The sequence below is a fragment of the Chenopodium album genome, chromosome 9 (genome assembly GCF_948465745.1).
Source record: "Chenopodium album chromosome 9, dcCheAlbu1.1, whole genome shotgun sequence".
NCBI lineage: Eukaryota > Viridiplantae > Streptophyta > Magnoliopsida > Caryophyllales > Amaranthaceae > Chenopodium > Chenopodium album.
The window spans coordinates 69211524-69233684 of record NC_137842.1 but is presented as its reverse complement, the minus strand read 5'-3'; the positions used below and the strand labels follow the sequence as shown (position 1 = coordinate 69233684).

The following is a 22161-nucleotide window of genomic DNA, read 5'->3' as shown; positions in this document are numbered from 1 at the left end:
ACTTTTAGCTTTTTCCAAACCAACAAAAAAAAAAATATAATAATACAAAAAGTCTCCCTCAAAATTAAGCAAACTAAAATATCAATATCCTTATATCATTCCAGAAGAAGGGTAGAATAATTATCTAAATATATTCTTCATTATAGAGCATGTTTTTTCTTCATGTGCCTAGGTAGTGTATAGTGTATACAATTATATAAGTTATATTGTACTAAAATATGTTAATAATACTCCCTTGGTCTTCAATTTAAGGTCTCAATTGTTTTTTGTTTTAAAAACAAGATTTCGAAAACAAAATGAGACTTTCGTTTGAGAACGAGTGGAACACAATGACATGCGCAGTATCAAAATTGAAGGTATTGTAAAGGATAAATATTTGTAAGAGAAAGGTGACAAAACATTTTCTATTCATGTCATGAGAAAAATTATTGGCCAATCCTTAGCTTGTACACCTGGTATTTAAGAAACAAGAATCACAAAATTATGAGGAAATAATAAGACAAGAAAAACGTCCAATAATGAAGCAGGACAACATTATGACGATGGAGATTGGGGAAACTATTTGCTATTCCTTTTCTTTTCTTATTCTGGACGTGGTTTATACTTGGACCAATTCAAAACACACATAAATGACATTTGGATAAACTTTTGTACAGTTGGCTGAATTATGAAGTAAAGTAGTATTAGAGTGTCCTTTGATTTAATTTTAATGTTTTTGTTGTTGAAAAATAAAGTTTATGTTCATTAATCTTGATCACATATTGTATCCAACATCTTCCAAACTTTGTTTTTGACAGGATATCACTAGGCATCAATCACAATCATTGTTATTTTAGGCAAGGGAACAATTAGAGTGAAGAATCTTGAAATTATTTTGCCGTTATTTACATGTGAGTTATTACACATTATATTATATTGGAGTAAGATAAAATGATCAATTTATAAAGCTCGAAAAATGATTTCTTTTGTTAGCAATTGATTTTGAGATCAAACCTTATTATGAGGTTCTAAAGAGCACATAACTGTCCATACAAAACTAGTCAAAACCTAATAAAAAATCACACGAATACATTATATATTATATAAAACAGAAACAACTAATCATTTCCACTAAATCAAAAAAACAATTGTTGAAATTTCTGAAACTATAAATTGTATTGCTTTACTCTTATAATAGAAAGATAGAGATGTAATACAAAGTACTTTAGATTATGTATCTGAAGATGATAATTGAAGCTTGCATTAGTTATCTTAGGAAGGTTGGACTAGATGAGTGGATGATTTGGCGGCATGTGAGGAGAGTGAGCAGTTCTCCTTGGGGATAAGTGGTCAAGGTCAAGGAGCCTGCCCAACATTTAAGTATGATACGAGTTTTTGTTTTTGTTTTTTTTTTTTGGGAGAGTGATAAATGATAAAGTGTAAATAATTCAAATTTGTTATTATAAGCCCCAAACACATTGATGTTAGATGTCAAGTTATATCTAATGATCACAACTAGTCATGAGTTATAAAAGTCGGTCAAACAAAGTTAATCTTAGGTTGTAAACTTACAACTATAATGTAATCACTAGTCGTTAGTAGTGCTTATCTCACCCAAAACAACGTCTAGTTTCATTCAAAAAGACCATAAATTAAAAAGTATAAACATTGATCCTAGGTATTATCAAAAGGCTCGACTTGACTTGACTCAACCCGAACCATGCTAGCCTCTCTCATTCACCACCAATCAAAGAGTCATACTATAATAAGTTATTTGATGGGCTGAATTGGCTGTAAATGGAAGCCCATCTCAAACAAATGTTGATAGACAATGATAGTAAAAAGTACTACTACTCTGTAGTACTAACAGATTTATCTCTCATAATAGTAAAAAATAAAAATAAAAATAGAAATCAGAATAATTCCACATTGACACACACCAAACGGCTCCTCCGCTGCTGTCTCGAGGCAGCTGAGAGAGAGAGAGGAGAGAGAAAATCAGCGACGACGACAATGGAGCAGCCGGAAGAGCAAGACGTCGACATGACTTCTGCTGCCGATATCAACGACGCTGAACCTTCTGCGGTCTCTACTTTCTCTCTCCTATTTTTCCTTTTTTTTTTTTTGAAAATTTTCTGATTTTTATTGGTTGGATGAGTTTTCTTCGAACCCTAATCATGGCGGAAAATGTGTGATAATTTGATTTCAGGATGTTGAAGATATGAAAAAGAGGTTAAAGGAAATGGAAGATGAAGCCGCTGCTCTTCGTGAGATGCAGGCCAAAGTTGAGAAGGAGATGGGTTCTGTTCAAGGTATTTTCTCCTTTTTTTTTTTTTTTTTAATTTATTTTTGTGAAAATTACTGTATTTTTCGAATTATTTATGTTGATTTTTTAGACAATTTGTTGCTGGAATTGATTAATTTAGGGTTCTGATTGGTGATCATGTGTGGAATTTCAATTGAACGTAAAATAATGTCTTATGGATTGTGTTTATGTTGTGATCATGGAATTTGCTATCTTATGTTGAAATTAGAGGCTTCTGTTGTATGATTTTGGTTGGATTTGTTTGCTTTGATCAAGCTTTTGATTGATATGTAGATTGAATAAACTATCATGCGAGCTTTTTCCATGTGTAGCAGAGTAATCACTGAGCCTAATGCGTGATGTATGAATTGTAGACCGTTACTTATCGCCGGATATCTCATGTCTAGGAAATGTTTTTCAGTTTTGCTACATTTTCACTCTTCTTTATTCGTCATGTAATCCTGCCAATGTAATGAAGTGTAAGTAGTTGTGTGTCGTGATAGATCTTATTTCAGCTTGTTCTTTTGTGATGAGCTGGTGCTTTAGTGGTTTTGAGATTCATGGCTGCAAATCTGTTGGCAATGTGGTCATATACAAAACATTTACATCCATTGACTCTATAAATTTGCAATTTAGGGCATGACTTTTGATCAAAAAAGGGTTTTAATGAATAAAAGATGTCGTCAAATGTAAATCTTTCAGCAGTAAATACAGGAATGAAAGGGAAGTTGTTGCTGCCCCTTTGTTTTAGGAGTTTCCATGGGCACTTGTTAAGCTTCAAGTACATACATTGTTATTGGCTGCTTCATCACCTAATTATTAAAAGAATATACATAAAGGAAATTGTGAACATAATTGGGAAGTTATTTAATAACTTAGTTTTTATGTTTTGGAATATTTAAGCATGGAATGATTCTTATATTTTATAAATTTCTTTATTATTAAATACCTTAAGTGTAATTTCAATTTGATTTAATTTTTTCTCTTAATTGGTTTTGAAGCAATCATGCTGCTAGTCTGCTACTGTTGATTTCATGACTCAATAGTTTCAGTTCTTTAAGGGTTTTGTGTCTTGCAGATCCTGCTGTTGCGGCTGCTGACCAAGCAAACAGAGAGGAAGTTGATTCTCGATCAGTGTTTGTGGGCAATGTGAGTGTTTTTTCCCCTATTACCAGTTTCATAGATTATCAAGACACATTTTCTGATTTTCATGATATAGCTTTTGTGATGCATACTTTCTGTACTTGCAATCATACAGTGCGTGATTGTAACTTATTAGGTTGATTATGTTATACTTGGCTTGACTGTATCGTGCTGCTATTAGCATATTCATATGTTCATATGCTGCCAATGTTTTGTGCGCTCATGATATCCTCACTGACCATACAAACCCCTCCTGAAAATTTGAGGTGTTATCCATAGACCAGGGATGTCACATAACTCACATTCACTATTTGAGGCCTGAGGGTGGATTGGCAACTAGGCAGTACATCCCAACTATGAATGACATCTGCAGAAATCTGTTTTGACTACCTGACTAGATAGTTTATAATACCTTATGAGCTGGAAGAGGAATCCAGCATCATGATAATTTCTAGTCCTCTATAACCAAGCTGGCTAAGCTGATAGTTGCTAGTCCTCTATTGCCAGCCTAGCTGGCTAAGCTCCCAATAGAGGTTTTCCATGGAGTGCAGAACCACATGATTCCTTTATAATAGAAGGGTTGGAGATGATAGCCAAGAACAAAGCATTTGATTGTCAAACTCTTACACATGTTTAGCTATATTTATATGATTATACTCCGTATATGATTAAGGATGTGTTTTTTTTATTTTTGTTTAAATTTCACTTCTATGATAATTATTATCAGGATCCATTTTTATGGTATAAAAAAGGTTGCTGTTACTCACATGGATCCGTATTCTGTAGTAGTCCTTGTAGATTTTAGTTATTTTGCTAAGTCTTGCTTGTGCTTGAAAAAGCCTAGCATAAGTGCTCAATAACTTCTATGTTTTCTTTATTGTTGGATTATCTTGTACTACTATGTAAATAATTTTAATATTTTATCCATTGCAGCAGTGAAAAAAGTAAAATCAATACTATCCTTCTTGACACAACTGTTGTTTGCTCCTGAAGTTTTGTGAAATGGATTTATTTTTTTCCAAAATTTGATTTGAAAGCTCACATTGTCAAGTTATGAATAGCACTCTGGCATTATTAGACATATATTTAAGTGATAGAACCTTAGAAGTTGTGGTGGAAATAACGTGTCGGGAAAAATGGACTATATGTGTACAATCAATCAATCATGGATGATGCTCTGGCTAAAAGATAGGAAGCGTTTCTGATGCAATTACTATTCTTCTTTTATTTTCTGCTGCTAGTCCTTTTTGTCCTGTAACATCTAACTTTCAATCTATAAACATTTCACTCTAATCTCTTGCCCATCAGAATTCTATTGTCAGTTTAATAGTATTTGAACAATACAAAAATTTAGAAGCTTCTTTGTTTATGTATTTGAACAATACAAAAATTTAGAACATAAGCTTCCTTTTAACATTTTTTTTGGTTCCTTTTCAAAGAAAGAGAGGTAGTTTGGGTTCATGGCACAGTAACACCAAAATGCTACCTTGTTAGATTGTATAGTGTATTACTGTCAGTATGGATGTTTGATCCAGTGTGACCAACTAATGGCTTCTTTCTATAAAACAATAATGCAAATCTTTTGAGTTATAGAGTTAGACAATTGCAAAAGGTTTGTAGCAAGAAACCTTGAACCCAATTCTTTTAATGACTGCAGAATGTGATGGTGTAAAGGTGTAGTTTCAGACTTTCAGCAGTTGTACATTTCTTGGGCCTTTTGAGTGTAATATGTTGATGGAAGATGAAACTAGTGAATAGTGATAGATGTGGAAATAATATGTTTATAATTTCATTTTAACAACGGTTACTGAAAGTCTGAAACAGAAAAATAGGATACAAAGATATGGCACTTTTTTTGTTTCTACTTGTGAGACCTTTGGACTGGAGTAGAAATTTGAACATTTCAGATGTTTAGGCACATTAAAGTTAATGGCTGGTGTTGATGAGTAATGATGGAATATTTATGCTTATGAGAGTTTTAAAGTGTTTTCATTTGACGCTGAAAGCATTATTGGGGTAAATTCCTTTGAGTGCTTAAACACTTAAACCTGAATGTGAACCTGAACCTGAAGGCGGGGTAATTGACTGAGGAGCAAAGCTCAGTTGCTCATATGAAGCAGAATATTCCCTTAGATTTTCCTCCATGTATATATATTTGTAAAAAATATCTGAGGTGAAACATTTCAAATGGCTGCAATTTCTGAAATTCCAACTCTTTATTTTGTCTTTACATACCTGGGCTTGACACTCAACACCGTTCAAGATCTTGAATTCTTACCCAAAATTCCAAATTTCATTCAGACATCAGACCTTCAAATTCTATTATCTTGAACCACAAATTGATTGAGAGAGTTGTAATAGAGAGAGCATTATGGGAATTTGGCAATTTGCTTATATATGCTTACAAATGGGTAGATAACTTAATTTTAACAAGAATTAACAAAACAAATCTATGGGAAATGTGTGTGTACGCACTGTACACATCCAAAAAGTCTTTCTGAAATGGGAATACGTATGTTTTCTGAATTTCTTGGCTTTTCACTTGAGTCCATATTTTACAAAAAATGTTTCCTTGTTTGATATTATATCTTTCATGTGTCATTTGGATATAATCTGTATGTGGCTCTTATACCCATATCTCAGTAATATAGGCTGCAATAGTCATGCCAATGTCTTTCTTTTGTAACACAGCGAGACAACATTTCTTGCTTCCCAAATCAAGTAAGTAAATTCTTGCCGCCGTCTATCTGTTGGTAAACCTTTCTTCAGTGAAGTGGATGAGATCTGTACTCAACTTTACATCTCGATGTAGTTGCAGCTGGACTCATACTTCCATCCAGTCTCTTCACCCCTTCCAAAAGCTAGACAGAAATTGCCTATCAACTAAGAGTGTATATCCCTATATTCAGTATCTAACAGGCCTCAACACCCCCTTCCACCCTGACATTTGCTTCAAACTTTCCTATCCGGAGTGTTCCATAAAAAACCTCATACTTCCTTTTTATACTTGTTCCTTTTGTTCCTCAACTGCATCAATCTCTCTCTCTTTTTTTTCCCCAAGACTTTCTCTAACTTTTCATCTTGACCCTCTTTAAAATTCAACAACTGTTTTTAAAACGCTGTGCCAATATCTCAATAATTTTGGACTATGGAGCAGAGGGAGCAACTGGATATTTCATTTCATAGAGTCCACCAGAATCATTGTGAAGTTTGAAGTCTTTGAATACAATTTTTTGGTATGGAGTCATTACAACTTACCAACTAGGGTTTGATTGCTGTAAGCACCAGCCTAGCGCCTGTGGCAGTTGATCCTTGAACATTTGAGCTCAGGTCATTAACTTATCGTTTCAAAACTGAAGCATGTGAAATCAAAGCCCTCAGGTTAATCTAGTTAACAAAGCTGCACGGGATGGATCTCCTACTTTTTTTTTTCTTCTTCTGATAACCTATCTGACAGAGTGACAGCTGACTCCCACCTTGCTTTCTTCCCATTCTATGATTGATTGCTTAGATGAAAGGCTGAGCGGGAGTTTCTGCATTGTGAAGCCCATCCTGTTCAAACTTTTTGTGAGTTTAATGCTTTTGTTCTAGTGTCATTTAGCTTTCTTATTGAATTTTAAAGAAGCACTTCATTTGTATTTGAATTTCTTATTAGCAATACTATGTAAAGAGACTTTCATAATTCTTCAGGAAAATCTTATTTTGGTCAAATTATTGTAGCCTGATTAAAGACACATTGCAGGTTGATTATGCTTGCACACCTGAAGAGGTGCAGCAGCACTTTCAGTCATGTGGAACTGTAAACAGGGTGACCATTCGGACTAACAAATTCGGACAACCAAAGGGATATGCTTATGTGGAATTTGTAGAGCCAGAGGCTGTTCAAGAAGCAATTCGGTTGAGTGAATCTGTTCTGCATGGTCGCCAGTTGAAGGTCAGAAATCCCTAGTTGGAATTACTATTGCCATACCATTGTCTGAATTGATCGTCCTTTAGCTTCCTTTATTTAATATTTTTCAATTTCTGATTTGTCTTTGATATGACTGAAGGTGACGGCAAAGAGAACCAATGTTCCAGGAATGAAGCAGTTTCGCCCTAGGCGCGTCGCCAGTCCTTATATGGGAGGCTATGGCTTTAGGGGTGCATATCCACCACCTCCATTTTTCTACTCACCTTATGGATATGGGTAAGTTCTTATGACCTTTCTTTCTTTCTTTCTTTCTTTCTTTTTTGGGTTCAAAAGCTCTTGTATAATTTCTCCTTTAAATAATTAGATAACAAAATGTTTTTATTTTATTTATTCTGTTCACATTTCACTTTGCATCCCCTACCCCCCTCCCCTTTTCAATACAGAGTAATTTTTAGCTTTCGAGATTTAATGTGTGTCAGTTTTCAAACAATCTCTGTTTCCTTTCTGCAGAAAAGCCCCGAGGTTCAGAATGCCAATGCGTTACGGCCCTTATTAGTAAAAATATGCTTGAGTTTGTTTAGAACATAAGTTGTTGACTGTTGAGATGGTAATTGGGAGGATATATATCGTGATGTTCTCTTGTCATCAATCATCCTTAGAGTTGGTGACTCTTTTGGGGACTCTCTGAGGAACTTTTTGATTGCAGCAACAATGAATTTTATGATCAACAATGTAATTATGTGTTTGAGTTTTTTGAGGATGATATAATTTGCGTAGGTCTTTCTTGCCGTGTATTCATTCTGTCCATTTTTGGGTCTACTAGGACAAGCAGCTAGAATCGCGTTTGAAAGAGAGAAAAAAAATGAGAAGGGGAGGGGATCCCTGCCTGGTCTACAGAGCCCCAAAGGCCAAAAACATATCAATCACGCTATCAGGGTCTATCACTACCTATGAATGTGGATTTGCTTTCTTGTTTAGGATATGCCTGTTTGCACAGTACTGGTAGGGGTGGCAAAATCTGACCCGACCCGATAACCCGACCCGAACCCGACCTGAAAATAACGGGTTAGGGTTGAGATTTTTGACCCGATTTTTTAAATGGGTTGACACGAACCCGACCTGAAATTAAATGGGTTAGGTTAAGGTTGAAATTCTCAACCCGAAAATGACCCATATAACCCGAAAAAATAATTAATCGTAAGCTAGACTAAATTTTTTATACAAAAACCTTGAAGTAAAGCATGGCCCAAGCCCAATATATGAATCATAAACCATTAAACCTAAATGCCTAACATTATTCAGCCGCGCCGCACTCAAGTCACTTTCTTTCTCTCTCCTTTATTTTCTCTCTCTTTATTCTTTAACTCTCAATTTCTCAAGGAAGAGTCATGGTCTGCAACTCTGGTTGGGTCACTTGGTTGCTCCACCAATCAACCTCCTTCAAGCTTCAATGTATCTGATCCTCAAGCTTCGGTCTTAATCAGTACTCTGGAAATTAGTATTAGACTATTAGTTGATCTACAATGTACATGCATAATCATTACTCGTTACTACTGTTATGGGTTTCATTCAATTTTTTTATTCATCTTTTTCATTTATACATAAATACATAATGATGAGAAATAAGTATGGAGTTCATGCAAATTTACTATAAAACTATCATTAATAGATCTATATGGTAAGTTCATCTTAATAGCCACTTGTTTGGCTTTTTTTGTTACAAATTTAACCCAAATTTCACTTGTGTTTTTGATTAATTTCTTTTATATTGTGAGAATGATATGGATTGAATTGTTGTTTCTTTAAAAAATCATGTTGTTTGAAATAATCAGGTTGTTCGGGTTGGCCAACCCCTAACCCGATAATCTGCAACCCGATTTAAAGTTTAAAACCCAAAAAAGAAAGGAAAAAAAAAACAGGTCAAAGTGGGTCAATTTCAGGTTGACCCGAACCTGAAAATATCAGGTTCAGGTTGGGTTTTTCAACCCGAAAACATAAATGGATCAGGTTCGGGTTGGGGGGTCGCTGACCCGAAATTAGCTGACCCGAACACGAACCCGACCCGACCTGATCCGTTTGCCAGCCCTAAGTACTGGTGCAAGTTCAAAAGAAATACTACCTCCGGTTCATTTTAGTTGCAACAATTTCCATTTTGGGGTGGTTCATTTTACTTGCAACAAATTTTTTTTTTCCTTATTTAGTAACTTTTGGGCTGTAAAATGACATATATGCCCTTATTTTTTCTCTTAAACACTCTTATTAAATTACAAATCTGATTTCATTAAATTAAACCTCAAGCTTAATTTTTTTTTTTTTAAAAAAAACCCCAAGCTTAATTAATTAAACTCTCACCCCTTTAATTTTCTCTCTCCTCCTCCAACCCCCTTTTCATGGTGGCTCGTGGTGTTAAGAGCGGTGGGGGCTTCAGATCGGCGACGTGGGTTTGGTTTCATGGGTTGCAGATCGGCGGCGGCGTGGGTTTGGTTTTGTGGGTGGGTTTCGTGGTTTCAGATCGTCGGTTTTCGTGGGTTGGTTTCGTGGGTTGGTGGTGGTGGGTTTCGTGGTTGAAGATCGGCGACGTGTGGGTTTCGTGGGTTTGGTTTTGTGGGTGGGTTTCTTGGGTTTGGTTTTGTGGGTGGGTTTCGTGGTTGCTGGGTGCGTGAGGGGCGGTGGTGGTGGGTTTCGTGGGTGAAGATCGGCGACGTGTGGGTTTCGTGGGTTTGGTTTTGTGGGTGGGTTTTGTGGGTTTGGTTTTGTGGGTGGGTTTCGTGGTTGCTGGGTGCGTGAGGGGCGGTGGTGGTGGGTTTCGTGGTTGAAGATCGGCGACGGGTGGGTTTCGTGGGTTTGGTTTTGTGGGTGGGTTTCGTGGGTTTGGTTTTGTGGGTGGGTTTCGTGGGTTTGGTTTTGTGGGTGGATTTCGTGGTTGCTGGGTGCGTGAGGGGCGGTGGTGGTGGGTTGCTGAGTACGTGAGGTGGTTGCGGGCTGGCGGTTGATGGGTGCGTGGGGTGGTGGTGGTGCGTTGACGGTGGGGTGGTGGGTGGTTTGGGTGATGATTGGTGGTGGTGGGTTTCTTAATTTAATTAAGTCCAAATTTGTTTTTTCTTTTTTTTTGGGTTGTATTAATAGTTAAGCATATAACCTAATTTGCCCATAATCAAGTTTTCAATCTTTTGTCTTGGTTTCCGCAAACATGTCCTTTGTTGCGACTAAAATGAACCGGAGGTAGTAGTAAAAACTTGAACATCGAATTGGTTACAATATCTAAACTTGGTTTGAGGTGGTATTTTTTAAAATTATTTTTAGGAAGATAAAGTCGGAGTTTAAGATAGTTCAATACGTACAACTTGTGATTTCTTAAGTCATCAGTCGTTAACTTAAATGAATAATACTCGCTGTTGCCGTCGCCGTCGCTGTCGCCGTCTTTAGCATTAATAACAAGTAAATCATTGCCATTGATAATGCCGATTTTCCATGGAAGTTGAAATTTCAAAGTGTAATGTGAGAAATATCTACTGATGAGAAGACAACTTAATTTTTAAACTTTTTTCAATTTCAAAGTGTAGAGTCTTATTGATCGACCCCAAAATATATTAAGAAGCCATCATAAATTGTGACCATTTCTGATTTGTCAACGTTACTGTTGTCTTTTAGGTGAGATATCAAGTACTAGATGTCTACAAAGTGTTCATTGTTATTTTCCAAGACTCCTATATTGTCCTCTACGTATTTAGAGGAAATAGCCAAATGGGTGAATAAACTCATACGCTACACTAGCTTGCTTAATTCACGGCATCAAATTACAATAATAGAATAATGTTAATGATTTTTTCATAATCGTCTTCAACAAATGATACTACTACGTAGTACGTGTAATTTTATAAGCTAATTTTAATGTCGACATACTTCGATAAATTGCTCTTGATTTATTATATTGTTTAAATCTATTTACGGTTCCATGTTAAATCATTATACATCAGAACTTCATTAGTTTTCCAGTAAATTAACATTTCAATTACCGACCGGCTAATCAAAGTAGTTAAAGAGATACAAAATTTCTTTTCCATTTGAAAAAAAATCTACTCTTTCAATCCAATTAATGGAGAAAATCCTCTAAGATTTGAATTTTATTGGTTTACATTAAATAATTTGGTCTTTTGTGGCTGGCATGTTGAGTAACGAAAGAAAAATCTCTTACCAAAAAAAAGAAAATAACATCAGAGTCAGATAATACAGACAATCTACATGCCGAACTTCCGAAGGCAGGCAACTAAAATGAAGGCCGAAAGCACATCAAAAGATATGTAACAAACTTCTAACAAACTCACAATATTTGTACAAACCATGCAATAATTTGCGCACTAATCTCATGCAAAAGTTACAAAACAACTTCTTGTACAACTTCAACCTCTCATTGTCACATTTAGCATCATAGCATTGATCCTCTTAGCCAATTCTCGTCGATTACATAAGTAGCTAGCGTTTGTGGTGGTTAAGACTTCGTTCTTTCTTTCTCTAGCCGTGATGAATACTAAAGCCGGAGCTGCAATGGAGCCACCACCACCACCTTCGAAGTTGTGTAGAGATGATGGTGTGTACTTAACATGGGAGGATTTGTGTGTGACGGTTTCTAATAGAGAAGGCAGTACTAAAAATATACTTGAAGATGTTTCGGGTTATGCTTGCCCTGGTCAGGTTTTGGCTATCATGGGTCCTTCAGGGTGTGGCAAGTCCACTCTCCTTGATGCCTTAGCAGGTTTGTTGTTGTTTGATTTCTTCTTCTTTCTTTAGAGAGTTTACACCATGCATATTTATTCATCAATGTAATTGGTGATTTGGTTTTTAATTGTAGGAAGATTGGATATGAACACCAAACAAAGTGGAAAACTTTTTGTCAATGGTTACAAACAAGCTCTTACTTATGGCACATTGGTATGTTTTAAGTTTTAAGTTTAATATATGGTTATATTGCTGTATTTTACATAATGATGTAGTAGGTGTGGCTATGCCACGGTCATTTGTACCTCCCTAATTTAATACGAAGTATAATTTTGGTTTGTTTGTTTTCTTTAGCCCCTCATTTGCATCCAAAAAAAATAAATAAGTGAGTTTTCTATATTGCTGTATAGAAAATGCTAAACGTTGTCCTAAGTAGGGGTGTAATAAATTAATATACGAAGTAATTGTTTTCATTTAATAATTGCGACATAAATTTGATAGGAGAATAATAAGTAGCTGAAGATTCAGTTTTGTTGTTGATGACAATGTTTGCAAGTAAAGGTTTCATATATGGGTAGAGTAAAATTTACATCATTTAGTGTAAATTTTCGTGAATTCAATTTTTAATTTGTTGGTCCGCCTCCACCCTAGTATATTTTCTTGCGACTGCCAATATTTCTAAGGATTATATATGGGTAATAAGAAGTTAAAAGTAGAAACATTAAACAAAAATGAATGGTAAATTGATCATTGTTACTCGGTAAATTATAAGAAATGATCAAATTATTGTTGGACTAATAGTTGACATGCTACATCTAAACAGGCTTATGTAACACAAGATGATGCATTGGTAACAACCTTAACATTACAAGAGACTGTGTACTACTCAAGCGAGCTCCAATTACCGGCATCCATGTCAAAATCCGAGAAGAGAAAGAGGGCAGATGATTGCATAAAGGAGATGGGATTACAAGAAGCAATAAACACAAGGATAGGAGGGTGGGGGATCAAAGGCTTAAGTGGCGGCGAAAGGAGAAGACTTAGTATATGCATTGAGATATTAACACACCCTAAGCTTCTTTTCCTAGACGAGCCAACGAGTGGGCTTGATAGTGCAGCTTCATTCTATGTTATGAGTAGAATTGTAGGCAATGAAAGAAGAAATGGGAGGACTATTATTGCATCAATTCACCAACCAAGTAGTCAAGTTTTTAGGTTGTTTGATAATCTTTGTCTTTTGTCTGCTGGTAGAACAGTTTATTTTGGCCCTGCTGGAGACCAAGCAAATGAGGTGAGTTTTATCATTTACGCCGTCATTAGGATAACTGGATAAGTTTGCATCGACTATTTGCACAAAGATTAAAAGACGTGTGACAAAACTTATGTTTGAGAATGAATTACTACCTCTGTTCATTATTATTATTATGTGCAACTTTAAGGTATTATTTGTAAGATATAAAATATTCCAAAGTTGCACATAATAATTAACGGAGGTAGTGCTTTGTATGACTAATTGAAATTTTTGATGTAGTTTTTTGCAACCAATGGTTACCCATGCCCTTTACTTCAAAACCCGGCGGATCACTTCCTTGAATTGATAAACAAAGATTTTGATGAGGTAGAACACTTAATTTAAATTAATTTTGTTTTTTTGGGTACTATGCTATGAACTAACTTTGTTGTTTTTTTACATAATGTTGGATTTTTTTTTTTTTTTTTTTTTTTTTTTTTTTTTTTTTTTTTGTTAAAGATTAAATACGAATACTTTTATTATTAGGATATTGAACAAGGGTTAGTCGAAAGAAGATCAACAGAGGAAAATGTCAATATCTTGTTGGAATCATACAAGTCATCTGAAAATTACAAACTAGTTAGAGGAATTATTTCAACAGTATGTGAACAGGTGCATGAATCACAATGTACTCAATATTTTCTTGTTGAATTTTTTGTTTTTATTTTCATTATTTTGCATTTCAGTAAACTAATATTCAAATTAATTGCAGAAAGGTGAAAAATTGGAGAGAAAAAAGCATGCTAGTTTATTTACTCAATGTGAAGTTCTTACAAGAAGGTCATTTGTAAACATGTACCGTGATTTAGGCTATTATTGGTTGCGGTTTTTGGTCTACCTCATTTTGGCTTTTGGATTAGGCACCATCTTCTTTGATCTTGGGTATAATTACAACTCAATTCAGGTTAGAATTTTGCTCCTAAGTCCTAATAATTACGTTACATCTTTAAAAAATTATAGTAGGGTTCAATTAAGGTAAACATGTAATTTGTATACATGTTTAAATATTTCAGGCTAAAGGTTGGTTGCTTATGTTCGTGTCTTCGTTTTTAACTTTCATGACCATAGGAGGATTTCCCTCCTTTGTCGAAGATATGAAGGTATAAATCACTTGAAAACTATGAAGATACTCTCTCATTTCATTTCTGTATAAGTGTTTTTAAAGATGTAAAGAGTTGTTAGTTATTGCATTGATATTTAAAACTGAGAAGTAATAATATATTATTCTAATTTTGGTCATGTTGTTAAACACACACGTACAGGTGTTTAAACGTGAAAGATTGAATGGGCATTACGGGGCAACATCTTTTGTTGTGGCAAACACTCTATCATCAATGCCATACTTGCTTCTAGTGTCTCTCATCCCCGGAGCAATCACATACTACTTACCGGGACTTAAGAGAGATTACCATAATTTTATATACTTTGCTATGATTCTCTTCTCTTGCATGATGTTGGTTGAGAGCTTAATGATGATTGTTGCAAGTATTGTACCAACATTTCTCATGGGCATAATCACTGGGGCAGGAGTTCAAGGTTTAATGATATTAGGCGCAGGATTTTTTCGATTACCAAGTGATTTACCTAAACCATTTTGGAGATACCCTCTTTACTACATATCCTTCACTAAGTATGCATATCAAGGGTTGTTTAAGAATGAGTTTGAAGGGTTAGAAATCCCTAATAAACAAGAAACAAGTTCGGGTTTATTAAGTTCGAGTTTGAGTTCAAGTCCTATGATATCTGGTACAATAATCCTCAAGGATATGTGGCAAGTGGAAACAAGCTATTCAAAGTGGGTTAATCTTGCTATATTGCTAGGAATGGTGGTTTTGTATCGTTTGTTGTTCTTAATCATCATTAAGGGTTCGGAGAAGCTTAAGCCTGCTATCAAAGCCTTTGTAATGAGACCACCAAAACAAGTGATTAATTCAAGTTGAATCTTCCTATTAGGGGTTCATTCAACATGCATTGGTATAATGGTATGTACTCAATTGTTTAAACAAGCTAGTTGTGGTAGCACTTAACATCACCCTTTGAAGAAGGTGTCTTGTATCAAAATTTGGAATTTGTTTTCTAAAGTATGTTTTTAAATTTTTTTTACAAAAGTATGTTATTATTGTGAATGAAGAGGAAACATAGTCAATCATATATACGAAGTAATAGTCAATGATTAAATGGTTACTTTTTCATTTCAAGGTATTGAGGATTTCAAGATTTTGTTCAATAATAAGTTGATATTGGGCCATGACCTTATGTGGTACAATTCAATCAAATTACGGATTATATTAGGCCCATTAAGAGTGGAGAAGATAAATAATCTCCTCGATTCAAATTATCATTGTTGAAATGAATCATAATTTCAAAGCCTATTAGGTATAATTCTCATCTTAATGCTTATCTATCTCACTTATCTAAATAATTTAGATAGGAATTTTTGTAAGGGAAATAATTTAGATAACATTGAATAGGATAGGGCTATTAAGTTCATATAGAATATGTTTTGAATTAAAAAAAGATACTCTAATCTATACTATAGATAAAATAATAGAAATATCATACCTAAACATGACCCGTTAAGGATATCAAGTAGTATATAGAAATTAAAGAAAAAACTAAACAATTACTTCTTACTCAATTAGGAAAGAAAATCTAGGATTATAAAAACAATAATTCCAACTTTATTTGAACCAATTGGTTGTTGGTGTAGTGGTGATTGAGACTACACTTGGTAGGGAGGACTCGTGTTCGATCCCCCGCAACAACAATCGGGAGGGGACTGGAACCTAACCACCCAGAACTGATCCCTAAATCTGGATTAGCCCAAAGGGTGAACCGGGTAGAACACCAAAACTTTATTTGACGGCGAATTTGAATATTTGACCAATTTTCCTACCATACAATAATCCCACCTACCCCTAGCATCTACATAGCATAAACTAAAAAAATCCAAGTACAAACAAAATAGTAACACAAAAATGAAATAAAATAAAATTAAAAAAATAAAAATAAAAAGTTGGGGTACATAAAACACAAACTTCAGAACTCCTATCTAATTCAACCCTCACCATCTTCTTCCTTCTCCTCTCAAACAAAATCTCCCAACCTTAAAAAACAGAGGAAAAGCAGGGGAATAACAGGGGAATCCAAACCCAGAAACATGGCTCTGACAACAAGTTCATCATCTCTGACAACAAAATCTTTCCTTTACAATTCCCCTCAATTCAATTCTCCAAAACCCCATCAACCCACTTTCTCTCTCCTCAAAATCAAAGCTTCATCTTCCTCAAAATCTCCTTCAACAACCACCACAACCCGAACCCCAGACCCAAAATGGTCATTAGAAAGTTGGAAATCAAAGAAAGCCCTTCAACAACCCGAATACCCGAACCCGAATGAGCTTGATTCGGTTCTCAAAACCCTTGAATCGTTTCCCCCAATTGTGTTCGCGGGTGAAGCTCGAAGTCTCGAGGAAAGGATTGGACAAGCTGCAATGGGAAACGCGTTTTTGTTACAAGGTGGAGATTGTGCTGAGAGTTTTAAGGAGTTTAGTGCTAATAATATTAGGGATACTTTTAGGGTTCTTCTTCAGATGAGTGTTGTTCTTATGTTTGGTGGTCAAATGCCTGTTGTTAAGGTATCAATTCTACCCTCTTATTATTATTATTGGTTTTCTTTTGTTTTACTCGATTCTCCGAAAAATGATTGGATGTATTAAGAGTAAATAATTGATTATTGTTGTTTGAGTGGTTTATTACTTTATTTTGGAGTTTAATTGGAGGTAGGGTAGTGATTTTGATTGGGTTGGTGGATTAATGTGTGATGCAAATTTTGGCTATTAATGATTATGGTAGTTGGATACTTTAATTTGAGTGATAAATTTTTGGAATTTGTTGGTTGAATTTGAAAATTTGGTCATAAGTTTGGTCTAGTGAAGGATTATATCAATACTTAAATCCAAAGATGCATGCTTTGAATGTCTAATGCAATATGATCACTGTTGCTATTAACATGATTAAAGGCATGACTTAAATTCCCAAAGCTATTGTGATAATTTGGCTTCCTATATGAAGTTTGCTTATTTTTTTGTTGTGTTTAGAATATCGAGTATGTCTTTTTATTGCATTATCTGAGTTTTCAATATTGATTACAGATGATAAGAACTATTGAAGGACCTTATGATCATGTTGCAGTGTATAGTATAACACACAAGAGATGTTAGTTTTTCACGACTTAGTCCGACTCACCAAGCATTGATGCAGTTTATACTTTATAAGAACAAACTTAAAAGCATCACGTTAGGTTGTTGTCGATGACAGATGACATTCCTCATATTTTTTGCATGGGGACATGGAGTAGGATACTTAGGCAACTTAGCTGGCCTATATTAGGAAATTTTTTTGCCTTTAGCCTTTAGGCTTGGCAAATTTTATATTATTAAGTAGTGTAGTTATTCAAGTTCATGCACCTTTTGTCTATCGGATTAAAAACTTTTGCTTCTATGTTGGAGTTAATATAGTTCTTGTGAATGTTTCATGGTTTAAGTGTTCTTGTTATGCCTTATTGAGTCTAATAATGAGTACTTTTATATTTTCGCATGGGAGTTGATGAGTCTGGGTTACTAGCATTAGGAGTTTTATCATATCGCAGCCTTGGCTGTGCAAGGTGATTGCAATTGGCATCAGGAATTATATATGAATCAATGATATTGAAGGTTTGATGATGATGATGTTTTGTTTAGGTGGGAAGAATGGCTGGTCAATTTGCCAAGCCAAGATCAGATGGGTTTGAGGAGAAGGATGGAGTGAAATTGCCTAGCTACAGGGGTGACAACATCAATGGTGATGTCTTTGAGGAAAAGGCTAGAATTCTAGATCCTCATAGGATGATAAGGGCGTACACGCAATCAGTGGCAACTTTGAACCTTCTTAGGGCCTTTGCTACTGGAGGGTATGCTGCCATGCAACGGGTCACACATTGGAATCTCGATTTCACAGACCACAGTGAGCAAGGGGACAGGTATACTCCCCCCCCCCCCCCCCCCCCCCCCCCCCCCCCCCCCGCTCTCTTCTTCCAAATATCAGCATAGCCACATGTTTTTACTTTGAGAGCAATTTCGTTAGCTATATATTTTGAATCTCTCCTGCATTTCCAGTATTTCATGCTTTGTTGTCTTCATAAGAAGGAGCTTTTGGTTTATCTGCTCATCAGCTCATGTCACATGTTCTCTTAGTTGTTGGAAAATGGTATTTTGAAACTTCAGAAATCCTCACTTTTAAATATTGAATGAATCACCTTTTACATGTATTTGCTCGCTTTGACTGTGTTCATGAAGGTTTTGTCAACTTGGCTATTCATCTTATTGATGTTATTTAGAAAATCTGGTCTGACAAAGATTGATAACGGAAACAAGTATTGTGTCTTACTTTAAGTTTTTAAACCTTAATTATTATTGTTTAACTGAGTCACTGTTGTTCCATATCTACTAATTTGGGATTTCACTCATGACTCGCTTATCAAATGGAATTTCCATGTATATATGCATTGACCTGTCTTTGTGACGAGAGTATGTATGCCAATGTACTTAATTTGAAATGATGTGCTAGTATCACAATTATTTGTTTTACTGACATTTGCTGATTTTCAATAGGTACTGTGAACTTGCACATCGAGTTGATGAAGCTCTTGGCTTCATGGCCGCGGCTGGACTTCCCCTTGATCACCCAATCATGACAACAACAGAGTTCTGGACATCGCACGAGTGCTTGCTCTTGCCATATGAGCAAGCTCTTACTAGAGAAGATTCAACTTCTGGCTTGTTCTATGATTGTTCTGCTCATATGGTTTGGGTAGGGGAGCGTACGCGACAACTTGACTGTGCTCATGTTGAGTTTTTGAGAGGAGTTGCTAATCCTCTTGGCATTAAGGTATTTGGAGCTATACGTTAAATTCTTTTTAATTCGTCCTTTAGCCATGGCATCCTATCAAACAAGGTTCTTGTGCACATTTGACATAAAGTTAACATATCTTGTTTTGTTTGTTCCTTAAATTTTGCTCTTATTGATGTGATTACACAAATCTCTATGTTTCTATGAACAATATATTTGATTTTTTTACATGCTGATGATGCTAATTATTGCTCATGGTTCAGGTGAGTGACAAGATGGATCCTAATGAGCTAGTTAAGCTCATTGACATTTTGAACCCCCAAAACAAGCCTGGGAGGATTACAGTGATTACCAGGATGGGAGCTGAGAACATGAGGGTAAAGCTTCCAAAACTTATTAGGGCAGTTCGCCGTGCTGGTCAAATTGTTACTTGGGTCAGTGATCCGATGCACGGAAACACCATCAAGGCTCCTTCTGGACTCAAAACCCGATCCTTTGATTCCATTAGGGTATGTACTGTTTTATTTTTGCAATTCAAATAAGTGCAAACTCTTTTGTAGCACTAGTCTTATATGCTCTCCGTGAAGCTTGACCCTATTTGTAGTTACCTAGATACATAATTATGGACAGAAGCACAGGACAAGTACCATTACAAGTATTTATCATGCTACTATAAATCATATAATCTGTACATCCCTTTTGGGAATTTTGAATTGTAAGATGAACTTTGTACTAGCATACTAGATCCCTAAGAAAGCTATGCCGTGAGCTGTGGAAAAGCATGATAGTTGCTTGATATATCTAACTTTGAAGGTAATGAACCATAGAATAAACAATCACATGATTGTGCCACCTGAATTGTTCTTTCATGCTAATGCCAAAGACTACTTTCGACTTCTTATCAGATGTTAGGTGTCAGCACACATGATTCGAATGAAACTTATCTTAAGTTTTCTAGGATTTGTATTTGTTTATGTTATGGTTTATGCAACCATGGCAACAAAGTTTTGAGCTAAGTGTTGCTGTACTGCCTATACATTGTGATTTATGGCTATACTTGATTCTAAACTTCTAGTTGTATTGAAACTGATGAAGTGATATATGTGCTTTTTGTGACAAGGCCGAGGTTGGAGCATTTTTTGATGTTCACGATCAAGAAGGAAGCTATGCTGGAGGAGTCCATCTTGAGATGACAGGTCAAAATGTAACGGAGTGTGTAGGAGGTGGACGTACCATCACATACGATGATCTGGGCTCTCGTTACCACACACACTGTGATCCTAGACTCAATGCTTCCCAATCTCTAGAACTGGCATTCAATATTGCAGAGCGTCTTCGTAGACGAAGACTGGGAGCACAACGCAGTCTTAGCTTCAATAAATCCCTCTAGGAGAATGAGTTTGTCTCCTAATTTTCTTGTTGGCACTACTTACAAATTGAGATGCTTCAATTTGGAAGGTATATTATATATGTCTTATTTTGAACCGTTATCTTAGTCTCGAAGAAGAGATCCTATTTTGACTTGCTACTTATTTGCAAGGTAACTGAATATCTGATATCCTTGTTCTTGGATTATCGATGTATGATTTCGGAAACTAAAGAGTATGAGACTTGTATCATGTATGCTGGTAATTGTCAGCCATAAATTACAAGACTTAGTTCACTGCATAAGTAATTACCACTTCTAATTGATGTGGGATTATTGATGTTACTGATTGGCTCATTGCTAAGTACATCTTGAAATGGAACAGTTAGCTAAAACGTTTATCACATCTTTCGGTCCATTATTAAGTTTCTGATTATGCAACATAAATTTTGAACATTTGATCTTGTTCTTGGGTCATTGTTATATACAGTTTTAATAAGTTAAATTTCAAAATTTGTGCTGAATCTTATTGTATTAAATTGATATTATCAATTTATTACCTTCTTAAGCTTTGTACTATATCAAAGGGATACCACATTGCCAACATTACATTATCACTCCAACTTTTCTCCATATAAATAATTATCCTCAACTTTAATAACCCTATAATGAAGTGGATAATTTGAAGTTATTTATGGGTACTTCCGAAAGGAAGAAGCCCAATACATTATTTAAGGGGTCTTTAAAAAGACTCCCACCAATGAAATTAAAACCTTATAAATTTCTAAAAATCTTGTCCAATAATAACTTTGTCTTTGTCAGTTAAATTTTTTTTTTTTTTAAAAAAAAAGTCGGCATATTTTATCAACTTTGAGTAAATCTTGCTTCAATTTCTTCTAATTGATGTGGGATTATTGATGTTAGTGTTAAGTATATCTTGAAATGGAATAGTTAAGCAAAACGTCTATCACATCTATCAGTCAATTACTAAGTTTCTGATTATGCAACATCAATTTTGAACATTTGATCTTGTTCTTGGGTCATTGTTATACAGTTTTTAAAGCAATAAATTTAAATTTAATTTCAAAAATTATGTTGGATCTTATTGTATTAAATCAATGTTATTACGGAGTAGTTAACTAGGTTCTTAAGCCTTGTACTATAACGAGGGGATACCACATCGCCAACATTACATTGTCACTCCAACTTTTCTCCATATAAATAATTATCCTCAACTTTAATAACCTTATAATGAAGTGAGTATTTTGAAGTTATTTATGGGTACTTCCGAAAGGAAGAAGCCCAATACATTATTTAAGGGGGTCTTTAAAAAGACTCACACCAATGAAATTAAAACTAATAATTTTCTAAAAATCTTGTCCAATAATAACTTTGACTTTGTCAGTTCAAAAAAAATATTAAAAAAAAAAAAAAAAAAGTCGGCATATTTTATCAACTTTGAGTAAATCTTGCTTCAATTTCTTCTACTTGATGTGGGATTATTGATGTTATTGTTAAGTACATCTTGAAATGGAATAGTTAAGCAAAATGTCTATCACGTCA

General features: G+C 35.1%; 3 protein-coding genes across 3 annotated transcripts; all 3 read left to right on the top strand.

Annotated features, from left to right (window-relative positions):
• Nucleotides 1–1893: 1893 nt before the first annotated feature.
• LOC145559021 (polyadenylate-binding protein 2-like) lies at nucleotides 1894–8131 on the top strand. Its single transcript, XM_081620419.1, has 6 exons — nucleotides 1894–2064; nucleotides 2189–2291; nucleotides 3363–3433; nucleotides 7170–7361; nucleotides 7477–7613; nucleotides 7848–8131. The coding sequence occupies exons 1-6, from the start codon at nucleotides 1993–1995 to the stop codon at nucleotides 7891–7893; spliced, it is 621 nt and encodes a 206-aa protein (XP_081476545.1). The 5' UTR covers nucleotides 1894–1992; the 3' UTR covers nucleotides 7894–8131.
• Nucleotides 8132–11599: 3468 nt separating this feature from the next.
• On the top strand, nucleotides 11600–15431 carry LOC145559019 (ABC transporter G family member 1-like). The gene is made up of 8 exons (XM_081620417.1): nucleotides 11600–12090; nucleotides 12187–12266; nucleotides 12877–13344; nucleotides 13585–13671; nucleotides 13831–13956; nucleotides 14057–14248; nucleotides 14358–14444; nucleotides 14607–15431. Exons 1-8 carry the CDS (start codon nucleotides 11859–11861, stop codon nucleotides 15282–15284), a joined length of 1950 nt encoding a protein of 649 aa, XP_081476543.1. The 5' UTR covers nucleotides 11600–11858; the 3' UTR covers nucleotides 15285–15431.
• Nucleotides 15432–16380: 949 nt separating this feature from the next.
• LOC145559020 (phospho-2-dehydro-3-deoxyheptonate aldolase 2, chloroplastic-like) lies at nucleotides 16381–20943 on the top strand. Its single transcript, XM_081620418.1, has 5 exons — nucleotides 16381–16981; nucleotides 18086–18363; nucleotides 18995–19271; nucleotides 19496–19741; nucleotides 20353–20943. Exons 1-5 carry the CDS (start codon nucleotides 16505–16507, stop codon nucleotides 20620–20622), a joined length of 1548 nt encoding a protein of 515 aa, XP_081476544.1. The 5' UTR covers nucleotides 16381–16504; the 3' UTR covers nucleotides 20623–20943.
• The last annotated feature ends 1218 nt before the right edge of the window (nucleotides 20944–22161 follow it).

Bases quoted from the DNA above. Each gene is read 5' to 3' on its own strand.
- LOC145559021 (XM_081620419.1), top strand. From the start codon at position 1,993: ATGGAGCAGCCGGAAGAGCAAGACGTCGACATGACTTCTGCTGCCGAT. The intron at 2,065-2,188 runs GTCTCTACTTTC...ATTTGATTTCAG, and splicing joins ACGACGCTGAACCTTCTGCG to GATGTTGAAGATATGAAAAA. The intron at 3,434-7,169 runs GTGAGTGTTTTT...GACACATTGCAG, and splicing joins GATCAGTGTTTGTGGGCAAT to GTTGATTATGCTTGCACACC.
- LOC145559019 (XM_081620417.1), top strand. From the start codon at position 11,859: ATGAATACTAAAGCCGGAGCTGCAATGGAGCCACCACCACCACCTTCG. The intron at 12,091-12,186 runs GTTTGTTGTTGT...TTTTAATTGTAG, and splicing joins TCTCCTTGATGCCTTAGCAG to GAAGATTGGATATGAACACC. The intron at 13,345-13,584 runs GTGAGTTTTATC...TTTTTGATGTAG, and splicing joins CTGGAGACCAAGCAAATGAG to TTTTTTGCAACCAATGGTTA.
- LOC145559020 (XM_081620418.1), top strand. From the start codon at position 16,505: ATGGCTCTGACAACAAGTTCATCATCTCTGACAACAAAATCTTTCCTT. The intron at 19,272-19,495 runs GTATTTGGAGCT...CTCATGGTTCAG, and splicing joins CTAATCCTCTTGGCATTAAG to GTGAGTGACAAGATGGATCC. The intron at 19,742-20,352 runs GTATGTACTGTT...TTTTGTGACAAG, and splicing joins GATCCTTTGATTCCATTAGG to GCCGAGGTTGGAGCATTTTT.